We start from the raw sequence: 27387 nt of genomic DNA on the forward strand, positions 1-27387 counted from the left end.
GGCCCGCGGGGCGGGAACGCGACGCTACGAGCCGCCCGCACCTGCCTGACTGACAGGCGGACCCCGGGATCGGGCCTCGTGCCGGCGCGCGCACGCGCACGCGCCTGGCGCGGCTGCCGTCGGCCCCGGGGGCGGGACCGCGCGGCAGCGAGCGGGCGGGGGGCTCGTGGTGCGCGCGCCCCGCACCCGAGGGCTGCGGAGAGATATTTTGGGTGGCAGGAGGCCCCTCGTCATTTCCGCCGGGCTGCTGGTCGTGCCGGGGGCTCCACTCTCGCGCACGAGGCGAACGGGCAAGTTGGCTGCGGGCGTGTGGCGGCAGCTCCTTCCATTAGCGCTGCGACCCTCGGCAGTGCAAGCCATGAAGTGAAGCCCCGGAGGGACGGAGACCCGAGCGGAGTTGCGGAGCCACGGCAGCAGCCGCCGCCTCAGCGGGGAGCGAGCAGACCCGGCGCGGAGCCGCGACCCCGGCGCCTTTCCCTCCCCGTCACCGCTCCCACCGCTGCAGCCGCGAGACTCAACACACAAAAGCCGCTTTCTCCGCGCCGCCCGCCCAGCGAGGCAGCAGCCAGCGAGGGACCCCACCTGAGGGCGGCTCGGGCTGCTGAGTTCGTTTTGTGTCTGAGCTCCGAGCTCCGCGCCCCGCGCGGAACCGACCCTGTGCTCATGGCTCTGATCATGGAACCGGTGAGCAAATGGTCTCCGAGTCAAGTAGTGGACTGGATGAAAGGTAATGCCCGCTGTGCGGAGGGCGAGGCGGCCCTGGAGCTCGGGGTCCCGGCGCACGGGAGGGAAGGGGCGCCCGCCGCGGCCGAGCCCGCCATCGGGGCTGCAGCCGGCTGATCGTTGGGCGCCGAGGGCAGCGGGGGACCTCCAGGGCTGACTGGGGCTCGGGATCCTGGTCTCCTATTGTCTCCAGCCAGTGGCTTCCCATCCGGAGAGGGGCGCGGAGAGCGCGGGGGTGGCCGGGGCGACCCGATGGGAGGCTGGGAGCCGGACGGCGGAATCCCTGTCAGTCTTTGCGGCTCCTAGCTCCCCTTGGTGCCCCCAGGCCGGGAGGACGTGCCAACCCTGCCTTCTCCCCTCAGGGAGGAGCCCCCAGGGACGGTCGCCCGTTCCCCGGCCCCTTTGTTCCTGGGAATCCTGACGCCCCCTTGGCGGCCGCCCCTGCCAAGTGCCTTTTCTTGCGCCAACTCTCCCTGCAACTTTTAAGCCCACATAATGGTGTCAGGACGCGGCCGCCGGGGTTTGGATCCGGAGAGCTCCCCCTCTTCCCCAGGTTGGGCTGAGGATGCTCGGGGGATGCGCTGCTTTGGGGGAGAGGAAAACATGCTTCCCCTGGGACAGCATCTGCGCTGGTATCTGTGGTTCCCTCCTGTGCATCCCCCCGCGTCCTTTGCCTCCTCCTCTTCTGGCGGCTTGAGGCTTTGAATCTTAAGGCTTTTTACTGGGGGCTCGACCCCAGGTGTAAAGTGATGCACATTCAAGTGTCCCCTCATTTATTCCATCTTGAAGACTCTCCCCTTTTTTCCCCTGGGCAATTTCTAATAACCATACTTAAAGACATTCGCCTTCTTAATCTCAAACGTGGGCTTTTTCTCTGTCCCTGGGCTTTCCTGCCTCACTATCTCCCTCTGTTGTCTGTTGTCTGAGTTAGAGGACCCTCTCCTCACGACCACTGCGCCCCCTCCCATCCCCAAGATTCCTAAGATTTGGGGAATGCTGACAGGGGATGGAGGGGATGGACAAAAAAGGATTCCTCGCCACGCTTGGGAGATGTTAAGAGTTTTGCTTGTGGTTATTCCTAGGCACAAACTCTGGGTAGATTAGTCAGGGCCCAAAGGCGTATCATTTACAAATGCCGTTTCAAAGATGAGGGAGCCCCTTCTTAGGGCTTGCTTAGCAGTCAGACTTTCTAAGCTCCAGGTACTTTAGAATGAAAGTAGCGTGATTGGAAGTGATTGAGAGCAACAGAGGGAAACTCAATTTTTTTTTCTTTTTCCCCCGAGCCTTTTCAGCCTCTTGCTTGTCTTGTGGATTTTCCTTTATCCGTTTGCTTTCCTTTTATTCCCTTACTTGCCCCTTTATTCTTCATTTATTTCGTTTTTCTTTTCTAATATGTGGAAAGTGCTTTGTAACTGCAAAGCGCAGTACAAATGAGAGTGTACTGAATTAAATCGAATTCATTATTTATCGACTGCCCCCGTGTGCGGTGCATTGTGCTAAGGTGCCGTGGGTGCCATGACTAAGACAAAGTCCTGCAGTGGCTCATTATTTTTTTCTGTTTCTTCTTCTGTTTTCATATTGCTATTGAAATTCTGCTCTCCTAGATTCCCACCGATTTTCCCCCCCTTCGGATTGTCAGATGCAGACAAACATCTAACTTCTGTGTTTCTCAGTCATGGAAGAAAGAGCCAGAGCACATGCGAAAAGCAAGACTGCTTAATTAAAACCCTTTCTTTGAATTTGCCTAAAAGATTACTTCAATTTGAGTCTTGTTACTGAAATACTCAGAGAAAAGCTATCTTGGCTCCTTGGGAGTCAGATTACCTTCAGAGGCTACCTCTCACAAATTCCCATGATGCTTGTAGTGAGTGCTGCATACTCCCATCTTCTTCACCTCCCACCCTCCCAGTACATTCTTGCACTTTCCCCACTCTCTACACTTTAGGTCCACTGAAGCATGTAGAACATATGATGTACATATTCTGACACACATTTTTAGTTTCTCAGTACACTAGTCCTTTAAAAATCTCTCCAGCCTAAAATGCAGCTTCTTTGGAGTTGGGCTTACATCATTAGCTGTGATTTTAAGTGATTGTTATATTTAAGTTGAATAACTTATTTTCATACCTGTTGGTGATGCATCTTAGAGCTATTTGAGAAGACAGAATTTGTGTATCTTTGTATACATTAGACTGGAAGAGAATAACTGATGTCATTATCTGTATATTTCAAGTCCCAAACTGCTTACTGCTGAAATTTCCATAATCTTCATATAAATTTGATTTGAGATATTATCAGAAAATAAGGTTTAAAAAACTACTAAGATGAAACAAACATTTCCTCAAATTAATTAACTTAATTAAGGTAACGTACACTATTAGCTTAATTAATCCCCCCCACCGTTTTCCCCAAGTAAACTTTACAAAATACACTTAAAAAATACTTTTCACCCTTTCTTCAGATGCACTAATATTTAAAAGTCAATTAATTTAGGCTGTAGCTTTGGAATGGCCAAACCTCATTTAATGTTGCATAATGTATAGTGTTATAAAGGCAGTACCAAAGGATGAACAGGACTTTTGAACAACTGCAGCATTGTGGGAGTTCTTTAAAACATGCTCCTAATGTGACAGTTTCATCATCCTTAACATTTAAGACATATATATGGCATATGCTTTCACCTAGTCACAATCGTAGATAGTTATAACTCTCTTTAGTAAGGTATATGCTTTATGCTCTTTCTAGGGTATTTTTTTCCTTCACTAAACAGAAAAGGAACCATTAAGCATATAAGAATAGCATGGCCATATGTTTAATGCTTCCAGACAATTTATAGAAGTGCATTAGAAACTCAGTCAGCAGAGAGGGAAATGAAGGGAAAAACCCCTGGCTGACAAGATTATTAAACTTTGGTAGAATATATTCAAGATTAATTATGAAGGACCATATATACACTGCAATTCACTTTAACTTATTACTTTTTATTAAAATATATTTGAGGGACACGTATTAAATTTATGTTAATTATTATTAAAAAACGCTATGAGGAAATACTTCCTATTTTTTTGCTCACCCCCAACTCCACTATTTGTGAAATCCAATACTCATTGAATTTTCTCCTGACAATAGAAATTTGATGTGACACAGTGTCAATGTTAGTTCCAGTAAATATATGAATTCCTCATGAGTCAGTAGAATAAGGATTTATATCCCACATTATCCTGATAGTACTTCAGGCTATTTGGAAACGTCTCATAGCCTTCAAAATTAATTTTAAAAATTAATTTTATAAAAATATTTTTTGAGAAAATCAAATACTCATCATTTAGTGCTTGCAACTAACCTTTTTCAGTTGGAAGTTACATTCAGTCCTCCTGTAGTTTTGACAAAATTTTAAAACATAAACCTTTTTACAGTGAATAAAAGCAAAGCAGTTATTGGGAAAAGCTATAGGTAGAAAAGTAGGCCAATAACTGTTTCTAATTTTTGCTCAGTCTGTTACTCTAAAATACATTATTTCTCAGCTCCTGTCTGTTCACTTGCAGGGCCTGGAAATATTTCATAATCTGCAGTTGCTTGAGTCTACTTTTTTTGCTTTCTGAAATATAACAAAAACCTTTGAACACGTTTGGGCCCCTATTATTAATTTTATCATTAATTTTCCTTGTCCATGTCACACCCAATAATTCCAGTTTTTTTCTCACACCTTTTCTGCCTTTTGAAATTCTTTCAAAATATCCAGATGACTAAGATAAAGTTATTTTCCGGGGCCAGCTCCCTTTCTGACATTTTTTCCAGTGATCTTTAATCCCTTTCTGGATCAAATAAAATGGATTATTGTTTTCAGAGTCAACGGACAGGCCCCGCTTTGCTGATCTTCTCTTATGGTCTCTGTGACTTAGCTCCATGCACTCTTATGTTATTATGATTCCTAAAATCATCTAAATTTTTAAGATAGCCTCTGAAACCATCCCACAATTAACTGCTCTGGTCTTTCCTGTTTACTATAAACCATTTTCTTTAAGAAGCATTCACTGACTTCTAATTTCTGTCCTGATGACTCAGCCTTCTTGAGGACAGAAAATGAAATACATTATTTTAGGTATTAAAAAACAAAGATAAAGCCAACGTTTTGCATACAACCCTAAAAAGAGGAAAATGCAGTGATGAAATAAGGTCTGTTTAGTGTAAAAGTTTACATGCTCTAAAGGAAAATGTGTCCGATAACGGAAAGCAGTTTTGACAGGTACAATGCCCTTTAGTAATTTTTTTCCCCCTCATAGGACCCAGAGCTGAAGTTGAAATTTATCTTAATCAGGTGAAGGAAAATGTCAAAATTTTGAGTTAAACTGTTTTGAGAGAGAGATCAGAAATAATTTTGTGGCAGGAACTTGAGAAGTATACACCGTAAGGGAAAAAAATATGCTAAATGTTTAAATTGGCGCTATTACCTCTTTTTGAAAAATTAGGTTTTTTTCTCAATTGCAGCGTGACTAGATAGTAACCAACAATCACCTGCTTTGGATTTGACATTTTTGGAACAGGAATTCTTGTCATTTTATACAAAGAGGAGATTTACCTTTTTGATATGTAGAGTTTAGTTCACAAGAAACGTTTTGTTTGTAATGTCATTAACATTTGCTCCTTAAGGTAACACACATGATGTAGTGCATAGTAGGAAAAAAAAGAGTACATTTATGTAGATGTATTCTAGTTCTTAGATATTTACTTAGTACTTCAGCATGGAAGGTGCTTTGATGGATGAATTTAAATAATTCTCTGCTTTGGAGAAATTAGTCTCTGTAAGGGTTGGCAGTGACATTGGCAAACCTATGCCAAGACAGAGACAGGTACCAACTAGTACATTTGGTAAATTTTAAGAGTTTGCATATGTATACAAGCACCAGTGGAAAGAGAAGATGATGATTATAGTAAGTCAGGAAGGAATCCATGGGGAAGGTTTGAGCAACTGTTTAAGCAGTTTATTTAATTAAGGTATATTCTAAAAAAAAAAAAAAAAAAATTAAGGTATATTCTAAGAGGGATGTATTCTAAATGTAGAAGCACAGCAAGAGACTCTAGAGTTGAGATGGGGCGATTAACCAGAGGCGTTGAGTCTACGTTTGTCTGGTTGAAAGAGAAAGGTGGGCAGTACAGGGAAAGTGAGGGAGGAGCATGAGTAGGTGGCATAAAAGTACAAGAACAAATCTGCATTTCACAAAGACAGTAAAACTCTCATCATGTCCTGAGTTTAAATAAATACCACATTATAAAACTTCGGCTGCCAAAAATAAGCCCATTTCTGTTTCTCAGGAATAATTTGGAAATAATGTTAAAATGAGTTATTTTGAAGATTAATTACATCATTAACATTATGTTGTTGGATATTTAGAATTTTACTGATCCAAATTCTTACATGAAGAATGCAGATTGGCTTTTAAATGTTGATGTTGTTCTTAAAGCAATGATAAATTATCATTTTCATTCATAGCAGAGTGACCTCAGATTAGGACCTAACATTTTCTTAATGACTTTTAGCTTTCTATGTGACTTCCCTCACACACAAGGCTTATCGTGAAAGATGAAGCATTAGCTTCTATAAAGAGTCCTAGAAGGATGGATCATCAGTACTAATTTAAAGGTGGGGGAAAGGGAGGGTAAGTAATTTGAAAAACAAAATGGAGCCTAAAGCTTTATGTTTATGAGTTTGTCATGGATTAGTGTCTGGCTCAAGAATAGGCTCATTGTTTTGAATAGCATTCAGTGAGTGAATTCAGTTTTCATCCATAGCATAGGCCTGTGCTACCCAAAATGGTACATTTCTGTGGTTGTGAAAGCCAAATGATCAAAAGCCAAAAAATTGATTTTTGCTAAGTATTTTAAAATATTATTTTTATATTAAAATAAACATAGATATTATATTCATGGTATAGAAAGCAAAATTGGCATGATTTTAAAGATGAGACCAGAGGCTTAACAGGAATTTTAGCCTTGCAGCAGGCTGTTTTAAAGCTGCGTTTCCCAGACCTCCCAGGGTTATGAGTACACTCTGTTCAGCAGTTAAGGATACATCAGTGGAAAAGTTTGAGAAGTGGTGGTTGGGTTTAGAAAAGGTAAAATTTATGTACTCTGCTTCCTCTTTTTCTCCTCTTGCAAAGGATAAAATATTATCTTTTCAGTCAAGGTCATGATAATTACAGCATCTTACTTTGTTTGATCCATAAACCTGTAGTCAGGATGAACTTCTTGAGAATGATTCCCATCTAATCCTATCTTCCCCATCAGCTTAAAAAATTTAATGGTTTCTCACTGTTTTTAGGATAAAGTCCTTAAAATGGCCTATAAGACCCTGGAAGGTTTGGCTGTTGCCTGTGAGGTAAACCTCATTGCTAGCACTAGCTACTCGGGCCTTCTTTCAGTCCTGTTTATGCAGCCCTTGAGCCTTTGCACTTTTGCTTCACCCAGTTAAATCCTGCTCATCCTTCAGCTCTCAAGCCTTCCCTCCTCTGCCTCAGAAAAGCCTTCCTGAACCCCCATATCACATCAAATCCTCAGTTATGCACTCTCTTGGTACCGTGTATATCTTCTTTGTTCCATTTGCCAGTTTTATTTTTTACCTTTATTTGTATGATTATTTGATGAGGGCAGGGAACCCATCTTTTTGCATAACAGTGCATAAGAAAGTATCTGGTGAAAAGTAGGCACTTAGGAAATATTTGTTGAGTAAAGGAATAAATAAATTTATTCACAGATTACTGGTCTGTCGACAGATCTGCTTTCCTAAATGACGATGCACGTAAAGTCCCTTATAATGCCCTAATGGATACTTCAGAGACGAGTTGTATACTGTGTGCCAGAATGCAGTGTAAGTAGGGTTGCTTTGTCCATTTTTCATAGTTGTGTTGCTGTCTAGCCAATTCAATGATCTAAATCATGGTGTAGATTCATTTCGTTAAGAAACGTTAATAATTTCAGTGAATCTATAACACTTCCATGTTTATGCTATAAATATTATTTGCTGATGTCATTTCATAGGCCAACACAATAGGCAAACTTCTTAAAAAATTAAAACATACCCCTTTTCTTAAGTATTTTCTTTCATACAGATTTTCTAATTGTTTCTTCATTTTGGTGTTTTTAAAAGAACACCATATGGGCTTCCCTGGTGGCGCAGTGGTTGAGAGTCCGCCTGCCAATGCAGGGGACACGGGTTCGTGCCCCAGTCCGGGAAGATCCCACATGCCGCGGAGCGGCTGGGCCCGTGAGCCATGGCCGCTGAGTGTGCGCGTCCGGAGCCCGTGCTCCACAACGGGAGAGGCCACAACAGTGAGAGGCCCCTGTACCGCAAAAAAAAAAAAGAACACCATATATTTTGGAATACATGGTAGAATGAAATTGAAAAAAATGCCTTACATTTTTCCTCTTATAAAGTAAAGAAAATAAAGTTCATATAAGAAATTTAAATATATTTTTCTGTTGTGAGAAGAAAATGCCCTTTATTTGTTAATATAGAGGATAAAATGGAAAAAAAAAAGCCCGTTAGCTTAATGAGAACCATTATCTTCTCATTATATTTAATGTTGAATCTACATTTTTATTAATAGGAATAAAATTAAGATATTTAAAGATGCATCTTAAATCAGCATTTCTTATATAACTTCATCTCACTCTGATTTTGAAAAATAAATTTTAATTTTTTAAACCAAATATAAATTTATTTGGACTAATTTTTGAAGAGCACTCATTAAGAACCTATGTAGATAGTTACTGTAAAGCATAACTTGTTGAATACAGGTGCCTCATGTGGATATTTTGTGAATTACATGCTACTGGATAATCACTAGTAGGCACGTTATAGAGATTTTTCTAATAAAGTGTGCCCCTCCCCCCTAAATTTAGAATTGTTAAAACATAAATCAGAATAAGTGAAAATTTTAAGACTTTAACATAACTTTGCCTGTCTGTTAACGCTTAATAAAACAACACCTTCGGGCTTAAATGTGCTAGCTAGTACTGCAAATCAGTGGATTGCAATTGTGCCCTGGTTTGAATAACAGATAACCATTAAACATGCTAGTATTTTTTTTAACTTGAAAGATGTATTTAATTTCTTGTTCAATTCCAATTTAAATTACAATCATTAATTCTAATAGAAGTTTTCATTATCTTATTCTTTCAATTTCAGAAAAGAAAGGGTTGTGGGTATTTGAATAAATTCATTGAATTTTAAATTTTACTAAAGTACAATAACTGCTGTTTTAGTTTTCTGTGTTCATCTATTGAATATTTTGTCACAATATAAAATTGTTTTAAAAACCAAGATTTATTAAATAAACCAAAACTCACAATGGCATTAATGTATTCTAGTTTGCCACAGTAAAAACACTGTTACATAACTAATATCAAATGTAGCATACTTGTCTGTTTTATATCTACTTGACATTAATGTTCTTGGAAATTAGTTTGTTTTTTTCTTTTGCGATACGCGGACCTCTCACTGTTGTGACCTCTCCCGTTGCGGAGCACAGGCTCCGGACACGCAGGCTCAGCTGCCATGGCTCATGGGCCCAGCCGCTCCATGGCATGTGAGATCTTTCCGGACCGGGGCATGAACCCGTGTCCCCTGCATCGGCAGGCGGACTCTCAACCACTGCGCCACCAGGGAAGCCCCAGAAATTAGTTTTATTAGGTAGGTTGGATAGTCTTCTGATAAGATGATAGGAAGAAGCTTGCTTGCTTGTTACTTGCTTTTAAAGTGTTACCCAATATCCTCTTGTTTGTTTGTTTGAACTTTTTATTTTGTTTCAGCCATATCTGCTATTTTTAAAATGGGCTTGCAACATGGTTTTTGTCTAGAAGAAATCAATGGAAGGCTGACTTAGATCCTGGATTTTACTTTTTCCAACTTGTTTACACAAAGATTACAAAATAATCTATTTTTTAGCAAGATGTTAGACTTCTAATTAATTTATTAATAAAAAACCTTTGAAATACTTGTTTTAAGTAATTATGCTGAATGAGTAATTTCAACAGCATTAGCGGAATTCTTGTTATAATTTTGGTATGTTTTATATGTGTATGTGGGAGTTTATTTCAGCTATCCATATTATTTTCAAAATGTTTGATAGTCCTGGCGACTTGTGATTTTTTTTTCACCTGGCTGAGCAGAAAATTCATATTTTAAGTTTGTGTAATTCACTTATATTTTGGCTATGTAAACGAGGTACTGGGCTATTAAAAATATATATAAAAGAGAAAGAATTGTAGAGTTGTTGCTACTGGTGCTCAAAATAGACATTAGAGTCCAGTTGCTAGTTTTTCTCCCTGCCTGCCAGAGCCTGTGTGGAAACCAAGTTGAGTGTGGTGCGAGCCCTCATATGGATGGCAAGGCAGGTGCTCCTTCCCCATTTCCCTCTGCATTGGTGACATGGTGAGTTTTGCGACCGTCTCTGTTGGCACCAATGTTGCATTAAATTAATGACAGGTTTGCTTATCTAGAAGGCTGCTACCTTGCCCAACAGCTGTCAGACCAGAGGCTTTCAATTTGATGTTGAATTGTGACAAGCAGAGAGCAGCTCATTCTATGGAATGTTTAGAGCTAGATAATTTTTCTTTCTAATCTGTCCCTAGACGTAATGTTTTAAGTCTATTTATGGTAAAAACATGCTAATTCAGATTGTTTATTTGGGATTTGTGATAATTTGAGTAGGTTCCTATTGAACTTTACTTTTGATATGTGAAGAGAGGGCTTGCTGATCAATCTAATAGTGTAAAGATTGGAAAGAAGTTGTTTGATCCTGGAGGATGTGGTGTTTTCAAGTATCATACTTTGCCAGGAGCCATTTCCATAGTGAAAATATGCAAGCTAGAAATGAGTTATATTTTTAGTTAGAATTTCTACATACTTGGTTGGAATCAGTTTTTTGACTTTTTGCAATATTTTTGCAAACATCCTGTAGTACAGCTTGGTTCTTCCCCTCATTAGCCCACGTTATAAAGGTCTCATGCATTTCACATGTATTAGTAGTAGTAGTATGTAAAAGTGAAATAAGGGACAGTTGTTAACACCCTTTAACAGGTAAGTTACAGAAGTTAAGCAGCTCAACAGAGATGTACAGCTGTTCAGTGATGGAATTAGGTTGAACATTAACTCTTTTTTCTTTTCTGCCTACTGGATTGGATTTACACTTCCGTGGATGAAGCACATAGTTCAAGTTTATACGTAATTATCTTCAGACTTGACTTTTTAAAAGTTTCTGAATTTTCTACCTTTTAAAAATTGGCACCATTTAGTATTATAATAAAGAGTACTTTGAAATCAGATGCCTGTGTTAGTTATATCCAGGCTCCATTACTTCCTAGCTGTGTGATCTTAGTGAGGGAGAGTTGAAGTAACTTGCCAGGTTTTCTCATTTTTGTAAAATAGGGGTGATAATATTACCTACCTCATAGGGTTATGGTATGCTTAAAACGATGCCTAGCACACAGCAAGTGCATGATAAAGGTCAGCTTTTTTTTTAATTAAGGAAGAAGTTTCATTCTATTGGTAATCTTCAGAAGCAGAACTATTAATAGATAATAGTTATTGACCGCTTACTATATACCATGTACTGTGCTAGGTGCTTTCCCTGCGTCATCTTATACTTATCCTAGCCCTGAAAGGTTGGAATTATCCCTGTTTTACAGATGCAGAAACTTTTTCTTAGAAACATTGAATCACTTGTCCCGTATACCGAAATATTTATCAAGCAGGTGTTCAATAAATATTTTCAAGAATGAATAAATATTAAGTGGAAGAAGCAGAATTTGAATGAATTTCTAACTGGTTCTAAAACATAATATGCTTACCTTGCCTTTCTACCAGAGGTAGATGTGACATGAGAGGAATCCTGGGAACATTTGCAAAGATGTTGATGTCCTCTCTGTCAGACCTACTTTCTTAAGTGTGTGGTAAGGTGGGGTGTGGTCATTGGGTTCTTTTGACCTCTATAGGGGTGTGTGTTTGTGTGTGTGTGTGTGTGTGTGTGTGTGGTGTGTTGTGTGTGTTGTTGGTTGGTGATAAAGCGTTTCCACTCAAAATAGGACTTTAGCCAGTGACAAAAATGCCACATACAACTATAGTATTGGTGACATTTTTTTTTTTGACCATGCTGCATGGCATGAGGATCTTAGTTCCCTGACCAGGGGTCAAACCCGTGCCCTCTGCAGTGGAAGCACAGATTCTTAACCACTGGGCTCCCAGGGAAGCCCCTCATCTTTCTTATTTTGAAGTGAACTCCAGGAGTTTGATGCTCTCCTCTTCTGAGTGTAGACCTAGGCAAAAGATCTACTTTAGGCTACTACTACTAACCAGCCCAGTTCTGAGATGTTTTGTTCTCAAAGGATTGCTAATAAAAGTACATGGTGCCTCATGAAAAGATGCTCAACATCACTAAGCTTCAGGGAAATGCAAATCAAAACCCCAATGAGATATCACCTCACACCGTCAGAATGGCTGTCATCAAAAATACCACAAATAATAAATGTTGGCAAGGATGTGGAGAAAAGGCAACCTTAGTTCATTCGTGGTGGGAATGTAAATTGGCACAGGCACTATGTAAAACCGTATGGAGATTCCTCAAGAAATTAAATAGCTAGAACTACCATATGATCCAGCAATTCCATTCTTGGGTATATATCTGAAGAAAATGAAAACACTAATTAGAAAAGATACATGCACCCCAGCGTTCATAGCAGCATTGTTTACAGTAGCCAAGATATGGAAGCACCCTAAGTGTCTGTCAACAGATGAATAGATAAAGAAGATGTGGTATACACACACACACACACACACACACACACACACACACACACACAGGAATATTACTCAGCCATAAAAAAGAATGAAATTTTTCCATTTGCAACAGTATGAATGGACCTAGAGGGTATTATGCTTAGTGAAGTAAGTCAGGCAGAGAACGACTTACTTTAAAGTGTATGTTTTCACTTATATGTGGAATTTAAAAACTAAATGAAAGAGTATGACAAAACAGAAACAAACTCATAGATACAGAGAACAAACTAGGGGTTACCAGTGGGGAGAGGGGTCGGGGGAGGTCCCGACGGGGAAGGGGAAGGGGAAGGGGATTAAGAAGTACAAACTACTATGTATAAGTTAAAATAAGCTACAAGGATGTAATGTACAGCACAGAGAATATAACCATTATTTTATAATTCCTCTAAATGGAGTATAATCTGTAAAAATACTGAATCACTGTGTTGTACACCTGAAACTAATATAGCATTGTAGATCAACTATACTTCAATAAAAATTTTTTTAAAATTTGTAAAAGAACTGATACTTCCATAAGTATGAATAAACATCTAGAGTATTTAAAAAATATATTTAATATGCACTTATAAATTTAAAAAGCCCCTCCCCCCCAAAAGTAGTGGTGCCTGATAATAGATGTTCCTAAGGAGCGTTACATTTTACTACAAATACAGGCATACCTTGGAGATATTGTGGGTTTTGTTCCAGGCCACGGGAGTAAAGCAAATATTGCAATAAAGTGAGTCACATGAAATTTTTGGTTTCCCAGTGCATATAAAAGTTGTGTTTACACTCTACTGTAGTCTATTAAGTATACGATAGCATTATATCTAAAAAAGTGTATATACCTTAATTAAAAAATACTGCTAAAATATGCGAACTATCATCTAAGCCTTCAGCAAGCTGCAGTAGTAACGTCAAAGATCACTGATCACAGATTATATTACAAATATAATTATGAAAAAGTTTGAACTACTAAAAAAATTACCAAAAGGTGACACAGAGACATGAAGTGAACAAACGCTTTTGGAAAAATGTCACCGATAGACTTGCTCAATGCAGGGTTGCCACAAACCTTCAATTTGTAAAACAACAAAATGTCTGCGAAGCACAGTAAAGTGAAGTGCAATAAAATGAGGTACACCTGTAAGGGCCTTGATTATATTCTGTTGTTTATATTTACCTAGTAGTGGTTAGCATTGCTATCTATTGCAATACATTTCATTAGTGTTTCTTTGAACAGCAGGCTTTATTCAGTACATTTCTATAGCTTGGAAACCCTTACCTACCTAGTAAATGGTAATTGTTCTACCCAGGTTATTTTGTTTTGTTTGGAAATTCTTTTTTCGTAGACCAAATTGTGATATGAAACGATAGCATAGTGAATCACACAAAAAACATATATGCTGGAGAAAATTTAATCATTATCTGTAAGAAAACTATTGTGAAATCGTAAGATACAGAGTGGTCAAGTTGAGCTAGAGATGTTTGATCAATTGAGTACTTGTAAAATGGTAATGATAGATACAGTTACATCCACCTTATGTTTTAAAATGATACACATGGTTTTGCCTGTGTATCTAAAATATATATTCTGGCATGTATTTTTGAAACTTAAAGTAAGATTTGTTCAGAGTAAAAACACAAAGATATTTTCTGTTTCTCCTTATTTTCCTTTAATAGACTTGAGGTGAGTGTGCTTTAGGCTGGAAGTTTTAAAATAAGTGAAAACAACTTAATTGTTCTTTGGTTGTGGAGAGAATGATTTGAAATCTCTCATTTTTTATGAAAGCTGCAATAGCCAGGACAATAGACATTTAAAAAATAACATCAACTGTGAACTGTGGTAATTACCAACTATTTTGAAGTTGCCTTAGCATTGTCCATTTGATTCTGTAAAGCACTTTTTCTCTCCTAATGTGCTCATTATTTTTCAAAATCCATACAAATTAAAATTAATTTTGTTTGGGCATGTTTTTGAGAATTTTGTCACTTTTTTTGAAAAAGTTGTTGACATCCTGTGTTGATAAGTGGTCTGGTAAGAGATAGACTTTTAAATGTGGTAACATAATGAATCTCCATCTACATTAATTTTAAGATGTGTCTAATTTAATATTTAAACAAAATGGTTTCTAATTTTGAGGGGTTTTTTTTCATATGAGACTGTTTTGCCAGCTTGTTTTTACAGTTGTGACCAGCACACACAGAGAAAATAAATACCGGTTTGTAGGGCAAAAATAGAGACACAGATGTAGAGAAAAAAACGTATGGACACCAAGGGGGGAAAATGGCGGGGGTGGTGGTGGTGGTGGTGGTGGGATGAATTGGGAGATTGGGATTGACATGTATACACTAACGTGTATAAAATAGATAACTAATAAGAACCTGCTATATAAAAAATAAATTAAAAAAATAAAATAAATACAGCAAAATAATACTTAGGGATCTACTAACATTTTTCTTCCTACTGATGTACCAGTAATAAGATCACAAAAAATTAAGGCTGGTTATGTATCTCTAAAAAATAAGAATTTAAAAATATATACATCACACACACTCACCCCTACAACACTATTATTACACCAAAATTCATTTCTTAATATTAAATATCTAGTTAAAATTTCTAGATTCATAAACGTCATAAACAGTTTTACAGTTTCTTTTTTCCCTAAATCAGGATCCAAATAAAGCCCACACATTGTAGTCTACCTTATTTTTTTTCCTACATCAATCCTTTTGGACTCAGTACTCGCTTTACATGACAGACATTATTAATGTCTCTTGAAATAAAATTCATATATAATAAAACCTACCTCATATTATTAAAAAATTCACTGTAATGCCTTTATTGTAATAGAAAGGGAAAATAATTAAAAAATAAGATAGGTTTCTGTTGTATGTAGGTGCTTAAAATGACTGTACTGTAAAAAACTATAATTGATATGTTTGCCTACTTATAATGAGCATACCTGGATTTAAGACTAGCAAGCAGTAAGTTCAGAAGTCATTCTATAAGTACAAGAAAATGGAAGAGCAGATGAATTGATAGACACTGGAATAAAAATGAGTATTAGAACAGGTAACAGGCTAGACTCATTTGATATGTCACTCTAATAATTCCTGTTGAACATTTAAAAGTCATATTAAAAGGAACCTCAGCTTTTTGGAGAAATGGCAGATTCTAGAGCTGAGAAGGGAAAATTTAAGATGAGTCTGGAGCATCTTGTGCCAGAAAATAAGGAAGTGCTCAGAAAACACAATGATGAGGGCACGTCACAGACTTGGAAGCCATTCTGAAAGAGCTTTCAATGGCCGAAGCTGGAACAATTTGAGCAACAAAAATAGTATTGGATTTTAATTCAGTGCATAAAATAAATAGAGTCCATACTGATGTAAATAAATGTCTGAATAAAGAAAGAAGTGAGGGAGGAGAGAAAAATCTCCCATAAAGATAATTCCAAATATTTTATGTAGATACTCCCATTTCAAGGAAGTGACACTTAACTCCCCACTTTTTGATTGTGGGTTGAACTTAGTGACCTGTTTCCAAAGAGTAGAGTGTGGGAAGGGGAAATATAACTTCACTGGAGGAACCTAGTGAACACTGCGTCAGCCAGGTGATCAAGGTTTGCATCATCAGTGAGAAGTCATGTTGATCGCATGTACCCTTGATATCATGTGGTGAGAATGGCACTTCACCTCTGTGGTCTTCCTCCCCCAAACCCTTAATTCCAGTCTAACCAGGAGAAAAACATTAGACAAATCCAAATTTATGGACATTTTACAAAATACCTGACCCCTACTCCTTCAAAACTGTCAAGGTCATCAGAAACAAGGAAAATGTGAGAAACACAGACCATAGGAGGCTAAGGAGACATGAGGATTATTTGTATTATGGTGTCCTGGATAGGATTCTGAGTATAGAAGAAGCCTGATAGGAAAAAACTAGTGAAATCAAAATGAGGTGTGGAGGTTAGTTAATAGTGATATACCAGTGCTGTTCCTTAGTTGTGACAAATGTGTCGCAGTAATGTGAGCTGTTAATAATAGAATATGGATGACAGGTATGCAAGAACTTTGTACTATTTTTGCAACTTTTCTGTAGACCTAAAACTATTCTGAAATATTTATTTAAATAAAAGAGTTAAATTTATTTTCAAATTTGGTTATACCAAAATGTAAGCAATATCTCATGTGAAATAACTTAGGTTTGCCCTTTTGTAAGTGTTAATAATAAACTCTTTCAAATGTAAACAAAAAAAGTCATGTGGGATACAGGCAGTTCTTAAGTGTGGGACTGTTGCATTCATTGGTCAAGCAATCATTCAGTAACCCGATCATTGTGATAACCTGAAACTCCTCACAATACTCAAAATGCACCCAAGGGACAACATTGACCCTGGCCTGGCAGCAAGAACCTCTGCCTTACCTCTTGGCTCCTGTGTAAACCTCATGCTCTTCCACATGTGAAAAAATAATTTTTTGAGTGAATGTCATACCTGGTTTCCCTTCAACTGAAGTTCATCTTTTTACTTGATTAGCTTTTGTTTTTAACTTTTTGCTAATCAGGAAATGTGTTTAAGAAAAGGAAACTGAATGTACATGGGATAGGGTGGAGACCACCAAAACTTAGCTCCATCTCCTTACGTATTTTACTTCACTGCTAACAGATTTGCAGGTAAACTCTTGGACAGAAGAGTGTGCTATTCTAAACCTTGTTAACAAAGCCTGATTCCCAGCATTTTTTCGAATTGTAGTTTCTTTTTCCTGCAGACACTGTGTAGGAATGTTAAACAAGGCATGAACATTTTTGAGCAAATAAATGTGGTTTATAATAATTGATTTTAGGCTGAATATATAAACGTGTATATAAATATGCATGCGTATTTACGTAGGCAAGATATTTGCCTAGGGCAGATATGTTGAAATGGAATATAACCAAATGAACTTTTCTCATTGCTTTTCTACGAGAAAGTCAGCATTTTTCTTTTTGTCACTAAATGTAACACCTTATTTTCATTGTATTACGGGGTCATGTAGTGTGTTTAGTAGTTGAGTTCTGGGTATGAGAGTGGCTGTAACTTAACACCTCCTTTGGTCACATCTCTAAGAAATTATATTTGATTTCAAAACAGAACTACTTTAATACTTGCACTTTATTCCTGTGTCTTTCTTATTATTATCTTCCTTGTTTTCTAGTTTACTTGTGTGAAAATTCTAAAAGGAAGAGGCTCTGGTAATAAGTAGATAAAATTGTGACTGGGAATTTAACGCATTAACCTGATATCAGGGTTTTTTTCTTGCCACAATAAACTGAAATGTTATATGGATCACAATTTCATCTTATTTGATTCTTTGTTATTAATCCACTTCTATGAAAGTGTGAAATTATGCTGATATTGATGTGAATGTCTTAGAATTGCCTTCCTGGCTTGTCCTGACTTCATGCTCTGAGTATCAGCCTGGATATGCATTAACGTGTTCTCTGTGAAATACTTCTGTTTTTTGTACAAGGCATTTCTTAAGGTATGCTCACAAGAATGAAGGAGAGTTAATTTTGTTTTCTTCTGCTTTGATTTGTTTTAGTAAGGTAAGAATGTTTTGAATTTAAAGAAATCTTTTAAAAAAACAGTCTGTGTAGATTGTACATTAAATATCAAGGATTTGAAGCTGTCTTTGAATATGTGACTGGAGAAGATGGGTTGACTTTCCAAGATTCTCCCATATCTATCCCAGGATAGAATCTATCCCAGTGTAGGTGGGCAACATTTAGATTGAAATTGTTTTCACAACTTTCCAATGATACTTTTCATAACAAAAGTACACAGATTTAGGATGACTAGCTATTATGGTAATACAGTCTCATAATAATTAAAAACAGAATGTTAGAAGCAAATTGTGTGATTTACATGACTTATGAAATACAGATGGCGAGAAGTAGACTTGGAAGCTTTTTCAGAGTGCAGATGGCCATGAGTTCTTCAGAGAAGTTAATTAAGAGTAATCGTTGTATAGTGGCCACTGTCTTGTAGGCTGCCATGAATTTAATATTCTACTTTCCCCAATAAAAATGCCAGATGATGCCTTTCAAGGCTGCTGAAAACATCTTTATTACCTGTAGCCATGCCAAAGGACTCACTCCCCTACTGTACCCCTCTCTTTCCGCATCTCTACATTTCATACAGATGAATAAAAAAAAAGATTAAAGGGACCAATATCTAGTAGGAAGCACTGTATGTAGAAGACAATACAAATTATTTGTAGTACTGAGTTGGAACTGGAAATCTCTCCAGTTGTGACCCAACCTAAATTCTGTCCCGTCGTGTGTGTTTAACTCGCCTCTTCATTTCTCAAGCCTTCTGTTTCTTTATCGGAAAATGAGGGTAAGGAAAATATGCTTTATAGGGAATTCTGAAGAATAGTCAACATGTAGTCCGAGTAGAAATGGAGTAACATTTTGACACTGGCAAAACTAGTTTATTATTAATTACTGAACAGGATTTTTAAATGATATTTATAGAAAAGAATTTTTAAGTATTCCAGTTTAGAAATAAATTGCTGGATATAGCTCACATATGTTTGCCTTAAGACAAAGAAGATTATACTGATTTTAAAATGTATTTGGAGTATGGATTTCAGGTGGCTGGCTCTCGGAAACGCTTTTCCTCTTACTAGCTTCTTTGTCTTGTGTGTAGCTACTTCTCTAACAGCTTTATCGGAGCCTTTCTCTCCAATTTTTTCCTTATGTGAGTCAAATGATCACTTAAGTAATTCAGCCTAATTATTAGAATGGTATATCTCACTCTTCCTGGCAGGAAACCCAATACAAAAGTCCTAAAGGCATTGCTGTTGATGCTCCACCATCCCTGGCTAAGTCTCAACCAGTATGAGCCTCATCTCAGTAGTAGTCCTTGCATATCATGGTTCCTCATACTTCTCATCTTTATTTTACCAAAAGGTTCATGACCATTGAAATTTCATTTTTCAGCCATTGTCAGAAGATTGGAATATAAGAGTTTTATCAACACAGGCATATACAAGGTGATCAAAATTATTAAATACTGAATCTGTGCAATGAAAATAACAGGCACTTATGAGCACTAGAGTTCCATTTAAGTGGTAAGAATGTATTGACTTTTCATAGGAGAAACAGTCAATTGTAAGAAACAAATGAACCAATTCATTTGAGCTTGGATCACTGAAAACAAGGGGGAATCACTGGCAAAACAATGCCTTTTCTCATTCATGTGTCACAAGTGGTATTTGGATTGAGGACAATTGAGAAGCCTTAAGACTACAAATTAGTTCCTGTACTTTATATTATGGAATGGTTGTTGGAAAGTGTATTTTCCCAGTGTTAGTATGCTAGATTTTTTTTTTAATTACAAGCAGTTTTGTTTTTCTTCTTATGTTTCACATCTGCACTTGTGTTTTCCTTGGAAAAATGCTCCATATATCTAGCATTGGTGCACTCATGTAAATGATGTCAACTCATATATAAAATTTGGTTTAGAAGAATTTTTAAAATACCAAAATTTATTAAGAGCCTCCTTTTAATCAGTGTAATAACAATGTTGACTTTAAAGCTTTTGAGAAATATTTTTCTCCATAATTTTATTACTACTTTTCCTCCATCTTTTTGATTTTGTATGATAAATGACAGAGGACAATAATATGCCATATTTTATTCTTTCATTCAAACTTTGAAGATCATTTGGATTTTTTTGGTCATGCCTGAGCCATTTATAACTCATTTTTTGAAACCATGTAAATTTTAAATTAAATGAATGTCTTTTAAAAAGTGAGATCATGTGGTTGAGACAGCTATACTTCTGTCAGAGTTACCTAGGGTAAATAATTTGGACTTCTGGTTTTCTTTAAAAAAAAATTGGGTGACACGTTCTCCTTTAAAACTCTAAGATTCTCTGATTCTAAATTTTTAATTCCTTCTCATATTTGGTTTAGAAGCAATGAATGACGAGCATTCTTGATTTTCTTTATATCTACTTTAGTGACAGTTGGGACTTATGCATTTTTAGAAGGTTTAATTTTTTTCTGTTCTATAAATTGAATGTCATGCATAAAACTTCATGTACTTTACATAAAGACTTGTTATGTAACAAAAGCAGAAGGTGTATTTTTGATGTTGTAGGTGGATCTGAATCCTTCAAGTCTGTGCCATTAGTGCCAGATTACTTTGACAAATTCTGGTTAGCAAATTCCTAATATACTAGGTAACAAATCTCTCTCCTTTTCCCCCTTTTCTATAATCGTTCACTACTGAAAACTGTAACTCACAAGTTTAGCAAGGAGCAGATACCTCCTGGTCCCTTGTATAGTCTAACTCCTCACGTTCTTTCTCTACCTACTTGGTAATATTTAAAAAATTTTTAAGGTAGCTGACAAGTCCTGTATAAAAATAAAAATATTAATTACTAATGCACTCACAAGACCAAGGAAAAAGTAAATTAGAATATGTGGTATGTGCAAGTTGACATGGAATATCTGGAAAAAAAAAACAATGCTTTTTGTTCTTGGTGTTCATTTTTAAATCATCCCTTTAAAATCAGGGTCTGTGTAATGTTCTATTAAGTGATTTCTAGATATGTGCAAATGCATCAAACAGATTTGTATTAATGAATGTAGTACAAGTACATCCCTTAAATTCTTAGCAAAATTTACAGGTATTTTTATAAACATTTATGGTTTTAATTATATCTGATAGGCAAATTCAAAGTAAACTCAAGTACAGTACTTATGTCCCTTTATTGAAACACATCATTAGTTAAAACAGTTTGTAACATTTCTTTTATAAAGGAACATGCTGGGCTTCCCTGGTGGCGCAGTGGTTGGGAGTCCACCTGCCGATGCAGGGGACATGGGTTCGTGCCCCAGTCCTGGAAGATCCCACATGCCGCAGAGCGGCTGGGCCCGTGAGCCATGGCCGCTGAGCCTGCGCGTCCGGAGCCTATGCTCCGCAACGGGAGAGGCCACAACAGTGAGAGGCCCGCGTACCGCAAAAAAAAAATAAAAGAACATGCTTAGTTTGTTACACTGACACTCTTGTTCTCTGTGAGATGAATTGATAGATGAATTGATAAGAAAGAACTTACAGAAATCTCTTGGTCCTCTGCCATCATCATGTTACATGTAACCAACCGAGCTCAGGTTGGTTAAAGGACTTGTCTAGATTCACATATCTTTCTATTACCAAAATTACAAAAAGACAGCTCAGAAAGAGTATGATGCATAGATCTTTTCATTGTTATAAGGACATCTCTGTTAGGAACAAAAGAGAATGAATTCTTTTGATCACTGGTGTCAAAGCTAGAGCACGTCTTGATTAACACATGCAACAAGCCTACTTCATAGAATAATCCCCTCATTAAGAATGTTTAGTTTAGGTTTCATTTTATCATAATCGAATGTAAGATTCATAGAATGCCAAACCCCATTTACAGGGAGTTAAAATGCTATTAACTGCTAGAAAAACTTCTCCTGATGGTCTTCTAATCTCTGTGTGCTATGACTCAGTGATTTTAAATGTCATTTTCTAAGGCTTTGCAGTTTGTTAGTATAGTCAGGTGCAACAGGATTAAATCCAAATCTGGACACACAGTAGATTTTGTGGTCTGTTTAGAGCTGTAAATGGTTTGCTATGCTGAATAGTCTATTACATTTCACTGTGTATTTTTAATAATTTTCCATTTTAACTATGAACGGTATGCATGTACCTAAAACTCTAAATGTGGAATAATTTTTGACCCTGTATTCTTTAACTATATAACTTAAGTAACCTCATTCATACTGCTAGAATTAGTGTATTGAAATAAATTGGTCCCAACCAAATACAAATAGCTGTCTTTGATACATCAAAAAAAGTGTATTTGAATGATCAAGGCCACTGAGTTATTTTAAGATTTGCTCATAGAGTTTATTTATTGTGATGTCCTCCTTGATGCCTATTTTAAACATTGCTTCCTTCTTCTATGTAGTAGATATTGCATCATTTATACTGTTCTCATTCCTCCTTTCTCTTTCCAACATTCCTATATCTGTGTTAAAGCCTCAACAAGTTGGAGTCCCTGATTTCAAAGAATATTTACTTATTTAAAATCTAGAGTAACTTCACAGTGTGACATCTGTATTTATCAGTGGTTTGATAAGGTAAGTAAATTTCATGACCATAGTGAGATTTCGGTAATTATTCTTTAATAAATATATGAATGCCAAATAGGGAGAAGTGACTAAATAAAAGTATTTAACAAAATGGAAACAAACATATTAATGGATTTTTTTCAAGTTTAAAATGTGTGTAGGTCTCTTGTATTAGGTGTGCTGTTGCGTATTCAATAACTAGATGAAAATGTAAGGTACTTTCTCTTTCACCACTGAAATGCCATTGTGTTTTCTATTCTAAATTTCTAGTGGTGTTTACTGTCCTTTAGGAATTACTTTCTTTTACATGTTAATTTTTAGGGATTCTATTTTTCAAGCTTTGTCCTCCTTTTAAGAAAGGCAAAATTATGTAACTTAATCACTTGAGAATGAACTGTGGCATTATGCACATTTTCTGATAGCTGCTGTCAAAGATGGAATAATAACACTTTTCCTGCCACTATAAGAAGTGTGGTCACCTCAGGACAAGCACTGAGTCATACTTCTGGGGCCAGTCGGAAAAGTTCGCATCATTGGCAGCCACCTGGGCTCTTCATGTTCCATGACAAATGGCAGACTGGCACATGGTGTAACTGAAATGTTTCTCAAATGTCTAAGTCCTAGGAAAAATTAATGTTAAGGAGTGTAAAAGCTGAAGTCTGTGACTTATTTTGAACCAACAGCTTTGAATTCTTAATTTACTTATGCTTGTTCAACAAATTTGTAATTGTGTTTTAACAAAATTTATATTATAACTTGAAATGGTAAAACTAAAGCCCCTTGTATAGTGAAGAGCTAAAGAATTGGGTCTTGTTCCTATATTTTTTTTTAGTGTGTTAACCCATCTCAACAGCCCAGATAACACTGGAATATGACCTTAATGTTTTTTCCTGTATGTCTGTCATAGATACGCAGCTGTTAATTTAGCCTAGACATTTGCTGGACTTCTAATTTATATGTATATCTAAAGTATTTATGCAATTATGCAGAACAGTAATACAATAGTAGAAAACTTGGTTGATTACCTTCATAAATACCAATAAAGTTTGGAACCAGAAACTGCTCACTTCCACCTACTCAAATAGACAACCTTAAAGCATAAATGCTATTTTAGAGTATTTTACTAATAGCATTATTAGTGTCAGCATGACTAAAATAAGGACCTTATAAAAACAAACAAAACCTTTAACTGAATGCCTTCTTTCTTTTTTAATGTACATCCTCAAGTTGCACCTTATATTTTTTATATGGAAGTTAATTGTACGTATATCCTTCAAATAAAAGGAAATTTGTTTTAGAGACATTTCTCTCTCTCTTTTTGTAGTCTTAATTGAAACACGTAATTTGCTAATTATATCAGAACTAATTCTGTGGGTTGGGTAATATTTTTATTTATATGTGAGTTGAGTTTTTTAATAGTAAAATACAACATGTGTTACTACATAATTACGTATTTTTAAAAGTTGCTCTGAACATTGGAGTCTAACATGAAAACCTTTTGGGATAGTTGTTATTTTTTTCCTTAAGTGATCAGAATGCCCCCATTCTAATTTTAAGTCTTGTTACAATGTTTTTTACTATTTAATCACATTAATTTAAACTCCCATCAGGCCTGTCCACCATCACCATTGTATAAACACCTCCAGTAATCTGCTCCAGTGGTCACTGTATTATATAGTCTACTCCGGTAGTCACTGTATTACAGTGGCAAAAATGTAGGCTTTGAGGCTAAATATACCTAGATTCAAATCCCAGTTTTGCTACTTATTGGTTTTATGGATCTGGGCACATAATAACCTCTTTCTCCTTTTTAAAATGAGGAAATAACACCACCTACCTTAAAGAGCATTGAGGTTTAAATGAAGTAATCTATGCAAATGATATACCCCAGTCATTGGTGCTTAGTAAGTTCTAAGTAAACATTGGCTATTATTGTTTCCACCACTAACACCACCTATAAAAGAGGGTTGTAGTCAGAGGATGACAATGTATGCAAAGATCATAGTAGGAGCTGGAAAAGTATTGGTTATTATTGTTACCACTAGCAATACAAAGTCATGACGCTAGCCTACAAATAATTAATTACTGTAATTGATGCTGAATGTAAATAGTCAGGTATTTTTTTGAGCCACTCCAGTTTAACTCTACTGAAATTATAAATGAATTATAAGTATAATGAAACTGGAAAAAAAGAAAAGATTACTGAGAAAATAAAAATAGACATAAAGATTCCATAAGCACTTAGTTTACATTTGAGTCACAATCAAGACTCTTTGCCAGGAATGGACCATTCAACTCAACATGGCCTACTCATACAAAAATTTCTGATTATGTGGCTCATGCCTTAATATAGTTGAATAATCCTAACCATGAAAAAAATCATACTTCTGAAATGTAGAAGTCTACATATTTTCATTTGGTTATATATAATAATTTAATCAGACTTAGCAATGTCTGAGTTTCAGAGGACTTTAAGAGTTGTATCTGGCACATTCGTACAATAAGTATTTGTGAATGAACTAATGAGTAAAATCACCCAAGCTGTTAAAACCTGATCTAAGATAACTACTGCTCTTAAACTTCTGTTTCATATTTAAATTTAGCTACAGGGCCAGGAATATTTTTCTTCCTCTCTTTTAAGACTTAAGAAAGATAAATTTTATTTAATTTCAGGAGCAGAGACTTTCTTTTTATCTGTTTATATAAATTAAACATTTTATTGAAAGCTTTCCTTTTATGAACTGAAAGTTCAAAGATTGTTGCCTGAATAAAAACCCAGATCAAGGGACTTCCATGGTGGCGCAGTGGTTAAGAATCCACCTGCCAATGCAGGGGACCCAGGTTCGAGCCCTGGGCCAGGAAGATCCCACATGCCGCGGAGCAACTAAGCCCGCGAGCCACAACTAGTGAGCCCGCATGCCACAACTACTGAAGCCTGCGCACCTGGAGCCCATGCTCTGCAACAAGAGAAGCCACTGCAATGAGAAGCCTGCGCACCGAAACAAAGAGTAGCCCCCGCTCGCCGCAGCTAGAGAAAGCTCACACATAGCAACAAAGATCCGACGCAGCCCAAAATAAATACATTTATAAAAAAAAAAAAAAAAAAGATCAAAATATATAAAGAAAATACTTTAACATGATTACATTTTCTTAATTATTTTTGGGCAAACTAGGCCTGAATTTGAAGGATTCATTATGAATGAGAAGAAAGAGTGGATGAAAGAACATTTAAAAACTTTTATGTGTTTTAGTCACTCCTTTCTTCCTTAGTTCTTTATAAGTGTTTTGCAGTGGTAGAAGTATGCAAATACATTTTAAAATCTTTTAGTCCTTCTTTTTAAGAACACTCTGGAATTTAAATCTACAGCTATACCTTGTTCAAGCTTGTTCCTTTTGGCCAAGTTGTATCTTTTCTGAGCAGTGATTTGCTAAATTAGGAGTTCTATTATAAGTGAGGATGTTTGCGATACTAATAGCATTAGAATGAATGAGCTTAGAAAAATGGGTTAAGAAATGATCAGGAAAAAGTAAGAAGGTTGGATAGTCCACTAAAAGGTTAGTCCAATAAAATTTTAAGTATAGACAGCAACCTTTTGACTTTCTATATTATGTGGTTAAAAATAGAGGGTTTTAAAATTGGAAATAATATATATTCCTATTTTTTGATATTTATCTAACTCTGCAAACACTTAACCAAAATGGTGATGGCATGAACTACTAAGATCTGGCTCAGAGATCATTCATTTTGGCCTTTTTCAAAACCAGAAAAATATTGCTTGTGGGTTCAGGGAGTGTGATATATAATAAGAAATATATATTTCCTCTTCCTTAGTTTCTGTCCCAGAGCTCCTAAAAGTCTTGGAATTTCCTAAGTGAAGAGATTAATAAAGGTGTCTTATGTTAATGAGGTGGAATTTGGACTACACCTAAGGATGTGGGCTCCTTGCCAGTGGAGCCAACCATATGTAGAGGGTTGGAATTTTCGGTCCTACCCCGCAACCCCTGGGGAAGATAAAGGCTTTTGAGAGTTCAATCATCAATGGACAGTGTTTTAATCAGTCATGCCTATGTAGTGAAGCCTCCGTAAAACCCCAAAAGTACAGGTTCAGAGAACTTTCAGGTTGGTGAATACTTGGAGATCTGGGGAGAATGGCCTACGCAGAGAGAGCTTGGAAGCTCCTCGCCCTTTCCCCATATCTTGCCCTATGCATCTCTTCAATTTGGCCGTTCTTGAGTTATATCCTTTTATAGTAATGGTAGTCTGGTAGGTGAAATGTTTCTCTAAGTTATGTGAGCTGTTCAAGCGAATTAATGGAACCTGAGGAGGGGGTTGTGGGAACTTTTGATTCATAGCCATTTGATCAGAAGTAGAGGTAATGTTACCAAAAGGAACCTGGGTCCACTCTCCCACCACACAGCAAAGCCAATCTACTGTCACCGAGTTGTAACAGCATTTATTGAATGGGCGCCAAGCAAGAATAATGAACAGCTCATGCTCAAAAGACCCGAACTCCCTGTTGGCTTTCAGGGAAGGGTTTCTAAGGCAACATTTAGGTTGAGGGTTGTAGGGTGTATGACTTTCTTCTGATGGGTTAGTGGTGAGGTAACAGGGTGATGTTTCAGGAATCTTAATCATCAACCTTCTAGTTCCAACAAGTCTGAGGCCTATGTGTTTGTGGTTAGCATGTAGTCAC

General features: G+C 37.1%; 1 protein-coding gene across 4 annotated transcripts in view; it reads left to right on the top strand.

Annotated features, from left to right (window-relative positions):
* The first annotated feature begins 663 nt into the window (after positions 1 to 663).
* The window catches only part of CNKSR2 (connector enhancer of kinase suppressor of Ras 2), a 258302-nt gene continuing 231578 nt past the window's right edge, over positions 664 to 27387 (top strand). For all 4 annotated transcript variants that reach the window (XM_065900458.1, XM_065900459.1, XM_065900460.1 and 1 more), the window contains exon 1: positions 664 to 727. In XM_065900458.1, coding sequence (XP_065756530.1) covers positions 664 to 727 — 64 coding nt within the window. The remainder of the gene's footprint in view (positions 728 to 27387) is intronic.

Source organism: Phocoena phocoena, chromosome X (genome assembly GCF_963924675.1).
Source record: "Phocoena phocoena chromosome X, mPhoPho1.1, whole genome shotgun sequence".
NCBI lineage: Eukaryota > Metazoa > Chordata > Mammalia > Artiodactyla > Phocoenidae > Phocoena > Phocoena phocoena.